At 45.0% G+C, this 11,368-nt stretch overlaps 1 protein-coding gene across 4 annotated transcripts in view; it reads left to right on the top strand.

Moving 5' to 3' along the window:
* Positions 1-11,368, top strand: part of FRZB (frizzled related protein) — a 74,110-nt gene that overhangs the window by 38,714 nt on the left and 24,028 nt on the right. For 3 of the 4 annotated variants that reach the window (XR_003093868.1, XM_025203228.1, XM_006022855.3), the window contains exon 2: positions 8,065-8,112. Coding sequence is in view for 2 of the 4 variants with exons in the window: in XM_006022855.3 (XP_006022917.2) it covers positions 8,065-8,112 (48 nt within the window). In the remaining 2 variants the exon portion in view is untranslated. Of the gene's footprint in view, positions 1-8,064; positions 8,113-11,368 lie in introns of those variants that run through there. The other variant, XM_025203229.1, reaches the window with a different exon arrangement.

Raw genomic sequence — 11,368 nt, 5'->3', positions numbered from 1 at the left:
GGGGTGTGCCAGCCACCCCCAAATTCACCATAGCCCCCCATCACTGCCCGCCCCAAGAGTAGCCCTGGCCCAACCCCCCCGGGAAGAGCTCAGCGCATCTGCAGTGGCAGCCCTCGTCCTGTGCACAGATCTGGGGGTGTATGCCCCCCATGTCCTCCTGGGGTGTATATAGAAGCGGGAGCCACCCCTCCTTCCCTTTGCTCCCCGGATAAGCTGCTCGCGGCTCTGTCCCATGCCCTGCCCCACCCCACCATAGCTGGGAAGCACCTCCCCCTACCCCAGCCCCACTCCCTCTCTCACCACGGAGGCCTCAATCTGTGCCCCGATGTCCCTTCCCTCCCCCCACTCCTTCGCCTATGGCAGACTTACCAGCTGGATGCTGCTGTCCATGTTACTAGGCTGTGCTCTTGGCTGCCTGTGTGTTGCACTGCAGCTGCGTACATACACAGGGCATTTATTGGTGACATTATTGACCACATCAGCCAAAAAAAAGCCGATTGCCAATACTGTCAATTTTCCTTATATTGGGGCTGATCTGATATGGGACTGTTGTACTGGTGCACCTCTAGTGTTTGCCACTTACAGGAGCCACACATGGAAACTGCAGTAACTCAGGGTGTGGGGAGGGGTTGGCAGGATTTGGGGTGGGAGGTCTAGCAGGTCTAGGGGGGTTGGCAGGATTGGTGGGGTCCTTGAGGGGGGTTGGTGGGTCCACAAAGGGGGGTTTTCCAGTTGAGGGTGGAGTTTGGGGGGGGCCAGTCATGGTTGGAAGGCAGGATTAGTACAGCCCCAGGGCTAGGGTGAGTGACTGGGCTTTCTCAGCTCCAGGCCAATGCTGTGAACACATGTGAGATCGGGTTGACTGAATTGTAATTTAAGTTATTTTCTGCCCAATTTAAAATTTCTGAATGCCTGTATCATTGTGTATTTAGATCAACTTAACCTTGGCTGTATGTATTCTAAATGTAAACTAATTAGATTGATGGGGTACAGGTGCTCATAAACACAGTTAATTAGAACTTGGTGGATTAGGGTCTGTGTACAGAGGCTTGATTGATTGGGACAGGAATGAGAGAAATCAACACACAGAAGTCTAATTGGTTGATAGTGAGATGAGGACTGGGTACATGCAAGGCTAATTGGGTAATGAAGTGATAGGGTTTGATCAGAATCAGGGACACACAAAACCTTCCTTTGACATTCTGTTTGGTCCCAACCCTGTTTGGTCAGAATGTATTCTACAGCAGAAAAAAGCTCAAATATTTTCCCAATTAGCTTTAAACCTCCTCCTCCTAGCAAATGGCCCTTATAAATAAGACAGGGAAATTAACATCAAATCTTGTTAAGAAGCAGTTAGAATTGCTACACAACCAAATGCCTATTGCAGACTTGTAAAAGTAAGGCAATAATGATGACTTACATCACACAGTAGTGAATAGTGGTCCCACAGGTTCTAAAGCTATTAAAACATTTCATTACATTTATTCCTAGTTATAAGCAGGGATCTTGGTTTTCTCTGTTTAAAAATTGCAACTTCTCTGACAAAAATCACAAATTCTCTGATTAAACCCCCAAAATCCATGGTTTTCCACAATTAAAATGAAATGCCACTATATATATACAAGTATCAGTTGAACACAATGCTTTATTGATATATTTACAGTTTTAAAGCACTTTGGAAGCTTACCAGAGGCTCAATCACTATAATAAACTAAATTATAAATACCTATAAACATTGGCATTTGATTTTGGGTTTTTTTATTATGGAAAATCGGAGCTCCCCCTGCCCCCTTAGCTCACCAGGACGTGGGTCTAGCTCCAGTTGTCCCCCTCACTGCTTTGTGGTGCTGAGCAGCTCTAATATGCTGGTGCCCTGCCCATGCCATTGTCCCTCACTCCCCACCCACAGCCCCCTGGGCCCTGCCAGTGTCCCTCACTCTCCAACTATAGCCCCCTAGCCCTGCCAGTGCTGCTCACTCTCCATTCACAGCCCCCTGGGCCCTGCTGGGGCTCCTCACACCCCAATCACATTCCCATTACCCCCCAACTGTGCTGGTGGGGCCCCCAGCTGCCAGAACTATGAGGCCAGGGATCCAGGCCTGCAGCCCCATGGCCCCCTACAGCAGCACCCAGGCCCTGGCTGCCACATGTGGGAGGCAGCAGCTGCTGAGGCAGAGTGGAGTCTGGCTTCCCCTCCCCCACAGGCAGCATGGCCCAAGCAGAGCCCATGTGAGGTGGGGAGGGTGGGCTGCCTGCTGCAGGCTCAGGCTCCATGCTCTGCTGCCCTCCTGCTAGGCCTTGTGTGGCCCAGCAGGACCTAGTGTGGCAGGGCAGGGCAGAGCGGGGCTGGCTGGGGAAGCTTGATGTCACCACTGCGAGCCCTGCACTGCCATGGTGACATGCCCACTGCTCGCCTGGCAGCAGAGGGGTGGTGGCATAAAGTTGTGCCCCTTACTGCTTCTGTGTGGGCAGGGGACACCTTGCCATAGCGGTGCAGGGCTTGTGGCAGTAGCACTCAGCTTCCCTGTACCACTCTGCCCTGCCGTGTTGGGTCCCACCCACTGGGCCATGGATGCCCCAAAAGAGGGCAGCAGGGTGGTGAGTCTGAACCTGCTGTAGGCAGCCTACCCTGTCCATGCCCCGAGTACAAATCTGGGGGGCATGTGCCCCCCATGCACCTCTGGGGAGCGCACACAGCAGTGGGGTGCTGCCCCCTGTCAGGGCCCCACATCCATGCATTGCAGCCCCAAGCCCTATGTACTGCCCTGGCTGGGCAGTAGCCCCAGCGTCAGCCCTGCCCACCTCCCTTCCTCCCTCACTATGGGGGCTTCAATTTCCACACCCCCACACCCACTGCCAGACTTGCCTGTGGGGAGCAGCTCTCCAGGCTGCTTGGCAGCCATGTTCATGTGTACATGCACATGGCACCCTCCTCTCACTCCCTCCAGCCCCTTGCAGGCTGGAACTCTGCCAGCCTGCAAATAGAAACCCACTGCTTCTCACATTTTCCTCCTTTAAAGGAGAAAATCTGGGTTTTTCTACTTTAAATGAGAAATCTGGGTTTTTATGCATTTCTCCACTGTGAACAGAAAACCCAGATCCCTAGTTATAACTCTGCTAAAGCCAATTGGACTGATCAATTCTGGGGAGAGGGTGACCAAATAGATCCAATAGCAGGTTCTGACCTAATGTTTAAAATCTATTCTAGAAATTTACCGCATTGTGAAAATGATTATTAGTAAAGTGATAATTGCAGAAAAAAATACTAGTAATATTCTCTGGAGATCTGGACTAGACTAGGTACAGACATTTGGGGAGGTTAGGGGGAGTTTATATGACGTTAAAAATGGCCACCTGATCTTAGTTTGCCCAGGTGCAGACCTTACACTTAGATTGACCTAACTAGGGATCGAAATGCAAACTGTACAGAAGTTCAGGAACATTAGATCAGTCTAACAGTGGCTACTACAGAAGTTCAGGAACATTAGATCAGTCTAAAAATGGCTAACCTAATCTAAATTAACCTTACCTACAAGGTAGTCTAACTTAGACCAGGTCCAATGAGACTGATCTAGCTGAACTTCTGTACAGTTCCCAGTGCAGCCCTGGGGTTGGGAAAGCACAGTCACTGGTCCCAGCCCCGGAGCTGTGCTTTTCCTACTACCTCCCCATGTCACTGACACAAGAGGTCTCTGCATGCAACTTGGGTGTAGGCAGCTTACTTTAAACTACTTATACCTAGACTGGGAGCAGGTGTGTGCCTCACAGCTCCTCCCCACACCCCCAGAGGGACAACCCCTCCTTGCAGACTAGCCCCTGGCCCCAGCCCACTAACCCCTTCCCTCCCTCCCATTCTGTAAGCTGCTTCTGGTGCAGAGAGCCAACTGATGTAAATTGGAGTTGGGGGAGGGGTGGGCAGGATTAGGGTGGAGAGGTTGGCTCGCTGGGTGTGGGTTATTCGTCTGGGAGGGGGTGGGAGGCTCCCCATCTGCTCAACCCCCTGGCCCCCCCGCCCCCCTAGGCTCTGCTAGCCCTCTGGATCCTGCCAAACCCTCCTGGACCTCATAAACCCTCCCACAGACCCTGATAGCCCCCGTCCCCTCCCCTGAGCCAAGTCCCCCATGGACATCGCTTGTACCTTGAGCCCTCTTGCAGACTCCACTTGCCCCCCTGATGCCCCCAATCCCCCTTGTTGACCTGACTTGCTCCCCCTGCCCTTCCTCCACTTGCCCTCCCATGTTATGACTTACCTTTGATCAGGTGGCCATTATTAACTCGATCTAACATCCAAGATGTCTGTACCTACCCATGGAGAATTTTTAATAACATCTAAATTTAAGATGAGTTCTTCCAGCCTTTTTTAAAGGGAAGGGAAGGGAAGTGTTACTGTATTGAAGCCTTTCTACCAAGACTGTATTAAAAAGATGAAAAAAGGACAATTTCTGTAGAGGTTGGTTTGAGCTAGAAAAATCTGTATGTAGACCTGAAGGATAAATCCCCAAAGTTCAGAAAACCTAAGTTTTTGGCTTAAGGAAGTCTTTCTTTTTTCCTGAAGAGTAAAAGTGCTTCATTTTCTTTTTTAATGTTTCTTTTTTCGTATTTCTTTTTCCTCCCTCCCTGGGAATGAAGATATGGGGATAAATGCTGAATATTATGTTTCTCTTACCTCCTTCACTAGCCAACATTTCTCTTTCTTTGTCTTCTGTCAGGCCTGGTCCCCATTAATTTTTTTCTGGCATAGCTATGTTTCTTAGGAACATGATAAAAACAATCTCGCCCTTAACTGAGCTATTTGAACAGGCAAACACCCTACTCTATATGTAGCTACACTGCAAGATCATAGCTGAGTTAATTTGGAGAACAGGGACTTCCTGTATTAGCAGAAGTCTTTTGCCAGCAGGGTACATCTCCAAGAGAATGTCATAGCTACAATAGTATACTCCTAATAAAGACAAGGTCTTTGCCCTCTCCTTTCCTTCTCTTTCTTTGCCTTTGTCTCTGCTCCCTTCATATACAAAATTAAATGGGCAGTCTTTTGAAAAAAGCGATACTATTATCATGGTCACAAGTATAAGCTGCCTCTAAGACAGAATCTGTAAAAAGGCATTTTGTGAACTTCTTGAAGATGTCATATGGCTTCTAGTAATAGGAAGAGATTATCAGATTGATGGACCAATTGAATTAAATAAGAATATAAGAATCGTAAAGAACTCCTGCAGGTTTTGGAGAGGTGCCCTGACAATAAACACTAAAACAAAGAATATAATATGTAGCTGGGTTTTGTACTTTGTAGTTTGGGTGGGAGAGGAATAAGGGAAATATGATAAAAGCCAATGACTAACTTGCTTGAAAAAGGCCCCGTGAAGTCTCCTTCTTATGCTGTCCTATAGCAAATGATAAAAAAAAAGCATTCCATAAAATTAAAAGGATACAAATTTAAACTGGATAAAGAAATACATTTTGATGCCATGCATAATTGATTTGTGGTGCTCAGTTAGACCATTATATGCTACTGGAAGGACATAGCTTATATAAGATACAAGAAAAAAATTATAAGTGAAAAATTGTATTAGACTCACTTTTACTAGTTAAAATGATAAAGTGGTAAAAATGATGAGAGGTACGTATTCTGTACAGCACATATAATGGGGATATTATGAGCAATGTGGAGTAGGGTATAAGTTACTGCTGAAGAATAACTTACCATATTTACTCAAATCCAAGATGAGTTTTTTTTCTCTGAAAGCCATGGGAGCAGGGGGACCCCTCTTTTTGGATTTGAATACTGGCCCAGGGAAGACAGTGGCTTAGCTCAAGCTTCAGCCTCACACTTGGAGCCAAAGCTGAGCCACTGCCTGCTCCAAGCTGGAGTGGTTCATGCAGCAAGGAAGGGGAGTGCAGCTGGCTGCCAGGGGAGGGAGGGGACACCACACAATGTGGCTTGGAAGTAGATCGCAGAGCCTGCCCCTTGTCCCTGCTTACCTTCTGCTCCATATTTGGCCTCTCCAGCCCCAACCTGGCTGGGCCCAGAGCTGCCTCTGCTCCTTCTGCCTGTCTGGGCGGAGCTGGGGCCACCATCACCCCTGTCTGCCCCAGAGCTGGAACAGAGCAGAACAGAGCACCAGAAGGTAAGTCGTGGGGGGGAGGCAGGATGCAGGCATGGGGTGGGGACAGACAGCAGGGGAGAGCAGGGGATGGAAGGCTGGGAAGAGGCAGATGTAGGCAGAGGGGGGAAGGGGTTGGGGAGTGTGGAGGACGGTGAGTGGAGGGCAGGCATGGGCACAGAGGTAAGGAGGGGGGAGAGGTGACAAGGGGCAGGCAGAAGTGTAGGGGGTGAAGGGTATGTCATTAGTGGGATGTGGCAGGGGGAGGCATAGGCACCAGAGGGGGGAGGCAGACAGCAGGGGGCAACATGGCAGGGGGCAAGTGGGAGGGCAGACAGGCAGAGGTAGGGGTGGGCAAAGGACAGTGGGATAGGCAGGGAGGACAGTGAGGTGGGGAGCAAGAGGTTGGGGTCTGGCCTCTCTCCCCCCCCACCATGGTTTTCTCCTCCAGTAGGGGGGATGAATTTAAGACGATCTTCCACTAACTGGATTCTTTAGATAGAAAATTATAGCACACACACAGTTTTTCACATAGAGAATCTAATGGGGTTGGGGGGCGTCATTGGACATCTGAGATTCTAAATCATCTTGGATTCAGGTAAATATGCTCATTTCAGGGGAGAAAATCTTCCATGTTTACTGTAGAATTAGGTACAGGGAAGGTTTGGTAGTTTCTTATGAGGCAAATAGTTTGAAGCATTGTCAGAGACAGGATACTGGACTGAAAAGACAACTACTTCATTGTGCTATGGCATTTCCTGTGTCCTTGTGCTGACTACATTGATACAGATGTTTGATTCTGAAGTTTCAGTATTGCCAGGTTTGTTATTTTAGTTAAGCAAACAGTGGTATTCCAATATCTACATTTATACTTCATGTCTTATCTCCATTTCTCCACATATGTGAAGTATGTTGCGGACCATATGAAGTATAACTAGGTATTAAGAAAGTAATAAGTAATGTATAGTCAAAATTAAAAGAAAACTAGATACCTAAAGATAGGTTCCTACATCCATATTTAGGTACATCTTGTGTATGTATTTGTAAGTCATAAGCTGTCATTAAATATAAATAATAGTCCAGACCTTGCAACTGAACCCCCAGTGAGCCCCATCAATTTACATGGGAGTGCACACAGGCACAAGTACCCTCGTTGATTCTGCTGGCACTTATATATGTTGCTATACATAGATATATTTATACCTTTCCTTGTGTAAAACATTATATGCAACAGTTCGTATGTCTTCATTGTAAAACATGCATATAAACCCTATAAACATTGGTGTGTTTTAATTAACAGTAGATTTGAACATATGCATCATATTATGGTGAACATTTCCAGTTAGAGATGTTCCCAAAAGCACAGTTTTATTTATTTATTTTGAAATTCGGCATACTGACCTTTCTTCTCTTCTGTTTCTTATCTCTTCTCCAAAATAATCAGCAGATTTTTAAGAAGGGAAAATTTGAAATGCCTATTTTGGCATTTTCTTCAGTAACATGATTGTGCTTTGTTTGTTTCTTGTTACTGGGGAAATCAAAGCTAGAGTGTCTTTCAGCATCTAACTGAATAAAAAACCAGCATGTGGTCATTCAGAGGTGCACCAAGTTCACATCTGAAATGGCACATATTTTCATTCTTGTCCAGATTGTGCCACACTATGCACAGTCACCAATGAAAATGAGGCATTTTCCATTTTTGCCATAAGTAACGTAGAATTTGTTTCAGTGCTTAGTATTAAAGACCTAGTCCTGCTTCTGTTTAAAGATACAGTTCACACTGACTTCTGTAGAAACAGGGGTGGGTTCTAAAGCATTGTAACACCTTTTAATTGATATGGTCTTGAATTTTAATATACTAAATATTAGAGCAAATTAAGCATTTTAATGTGGCTGTATTGAAATAATCCAGTATTAATAATACTAACATTTCTTTACATATTTTATGAATCCATGCCAGATTTCCCTATGGATTCTAATAATGGCAACTGTAGAGGCACCGGCATTGGTGAGTACATTTTTATCTAACTCTCTAATAAGAGTTAAGGAATTTTAAAGTTGATAACATAATTAAGTCCTGTACTTAATGATGAATAAACTATGCTATGTTACCTTGGAATTCTGTGCATTATGGGCATTTATAGACATGCTCCAGGAGTTGGTGGGAGGAATTTTAATTAGAGTGGCTCCAAGAGCCGCTCTAATTAAAGTGCCCAAAGTGTCACATATATCAGCATCCCCCCACTGAAAAATGGCAGCGGGGACACTTTAACTGAAGCTCATCAAATGAGCTTTAGTTAAAGTGCCCCCACTGCTATTTTTCAGCCTAGGGACTTTGATACATGTGATGCTGGAGTCTGCTGGAGTGCAGTAATTACCACACTCCAGCAGCCTCAATTAATTGAGTCTGCTCCAACGCACTGTAATTACAGTGGTTTGGAGTAGCCTCGCTGCACGTGTAGAGGACTATGAGAGTTGCATCTGGAATAAAAAAAAATTTTATAGTGTAACAGTAGGATTTAAGTGTAGTTTAAGCCTTATAATGTTTGCCACTAATAGGGTAAAATTCTCTTTTAATCCTTTTTTGGGGTCAGATTCTGATACTTTTATATAGGGAAAACTTCTAGTAAGCCAAAATGACTTCAGTTATTTCAGTGAAAATCTTATCTGAATTAGGACAGTAAGAATGAATGCTAATTGTATTTTTTGCTTTCATTATATCTTTGTAAACTACAGAAATATGACACAGTTTGTTCCTCAGATCATGCAGCTCTGTACCTCATCTTCCAATTATTTTTTTGTAACAACTGGAAATTCAGTTCACAAAATAAGTTTTATTAATCTTAATCATTGACTTGAACATGTGAATTCCACATTGTATCACAGCATTCAAATACAGTAGGCAGCATTTTGGAGTAGGAGGAGGGGGAAAATAATGGTACCACATATTTTAGGCCTGATATGTGTTATTTAGCATGCAAATACCTAGTGAATTGGAGCCACGTGACTATGGTGATGTTTTGAAAAGAGTAGGACCGGATTCACTCCTATATTGGTCCAGCTAATGTTGGCACAAATGCATTGATTTTAGTTAAGTTACACTGGGTGCATCTACATGTGTATTAATTCACCTTTTCTAATGCACATTCAATTTAGTACCTCCAATGTGGGATACTAAATTAATGTGCATTAGGCTGTGCTAATGCACAGAAGCACATTTGCACAATTTTTTAGTGATGCTTAATGCGCAGACTATTTTACTGCACGTTAGTATAACGTCATGGTTTTTTACATGACGCTTTAATGTGCAGTAAAATAGTCACTGTGCAGTAAAGTGCACGTGTAGACACAGCCACTGACATAATTATAATCATGCAGTGGTGAATTAGATTGACTGTATAAGAATGCCTTCTAAAATGCCAGCAATCTCCATTTCCAAATCTTTACTGTAAAGCAAACCAGTGACATTTACATACCTGAGCACATTTGATAAGCCTGTGACTGCTAATGTGTGTCAGTAATTGTATACAGTTAACTTTTTTTATTTACCGTAAAAAAAACTGTTCTAGATTTTTTCCTATAATTCTAGAAACTTCTAAAGCAAAGAATTTTGGGTGCATTTACATGTGCAATTAATACGCTACAATAAACTTCAGAGCAGTTACAACTGGAGTATACTGCTCCTGGGCACAGCATCTACACGTGTGCCTGGGACAATAGTGTTTGAGTCAGGGTGGAACAGGCTCATGGCTGTCTGGGCTAATTGTGTGCAATTTACACCTGTAGTCAGTGTTTACACGAGCATTATGTGCAATATTCCATGCAATATTCCGTGCAATCCGTGCAGTCTGTGCAATAGTCCATGTCTTGCTCTGCCCAGAGAGTGGAATTAGTTTTTTAAGCTGTCTTGGAAAGAGCCTGGGGGAGTCCCTCTGTCTCCCTCACAGCCACATCCCCCCACTGCCTCTCCTCCTTCCAGCAGCAGCAGGAAACAAAGGGGTGGGGTGCAACTGCACCATTGCATCCCCCCAGATCCCACCCTAGGCTAAAAATTCAAACCTCTTTGAATTAGATACCTTAATCTACATTGCAGCAACTATCTTATTTTTCCAGCAAACTTTAGGGGCCTAAGTTTGAAAAATTTGGTCTCTATTTCTGTTTCTCAGTTACCTGTATATGTGTGTGTGCATGTATTATAATAAATGTTATCATTATACTAGAGTATAATAATGATATGAACTGAGATGAAATCAATAGTTTTGAAATCCTCAGGTGAAAGTTACAAAATGAGCCTAATAAAAGGTTTATTTTAAATCACGGAGCCAGGAAAGACAGTTCCGAGGGATAGTTATGGTGTTTATTAACAACTTTTACTCATTTTAATGTTAAACAAATTTAAAATTGTATGGTAATGATAAAATGACAACATAAATTGTTAATTTTATTTAAAAATTCAAAAATAAAAAGTTTGCATGTATGTCAAAACCAAGGGAGTTTTTCCTTATTTTAAACCATATTATGTATGAATTTTGTCTTTCACAGGTTTACATAAGAAATAGGCTGATTTTATAAGTAAGATTGTTTATTTTTCTGCTTCTGAGTTTTGCATACTCAGGGTTTCAAGTCAAGTTGAGTAGTTACTTTCTTATATTACAACATAAATCTATAATATTTCTTGGACAAAAATTGCTGCAGAGATCTTATGCCATGCCCATTTTCTTCAGTGATTCAGACTTCTTTGAACCTAGGGGCAGATCCAAAACAAGGACGTGGTGCCTACAGGTTAGGTCGGGGCAGGTGATTATTTCGGGTGGAGGACCGCTTACCCGGTTTTGGCAGGCCTTCGAGGGCAACATGGGTAGTCCCACCCCTTGACAGGTGCCCCATCCCCTGGTCACCATCTTGGGACCAATGTCCCAGGGCCAGCATGAGTGGGGCCCAAAGTGGGGCACAGGCTGGCAGGGGTCTGTGGAGCCAGGCTAGGATGCACCAGCAGGGAGAGTGGGGAGCTGACCTGGCTCCATAGAGCCCCTGCTGGCTGGGACCCCGTGCTCCTGCCACCCTGCTCTGGGGCCCACTGACACTAGCCCCAAGACACCAGTGCAGGCCCCATGCTTCTGCTGGCTCCCTGGCCACTCACTCCCACTGCCCCCCAGCCCACAGTACAGGCAGGGGGGGGGGCACAGCCCCGACCCCCTGCTTGCTAGCAGGCAAGGAGCTGGTGCAGAGTGCAGGGAAAAGTGGCCCCTCCCCCGCCCCATGGC

The sequence above is a fragment of the Alligator sinensis genome, unplaced genomic scaffold (assembly GCF_000455745.1).
Source record: "Alligator sinensis unplaced genomic scaffold, ASM45574v1 scaffold269_1, whole genome shotgun sequence".
NCBI lineage: Eukaryota > Metazoa > Chordata > Crocodylia > Alligatoridae > Alligator > Alligator sinensis.
Note: the sequence above shows the minus strand (reverse complement) of the source record. Positions and strands in the feature narration are given on the sequence as shown.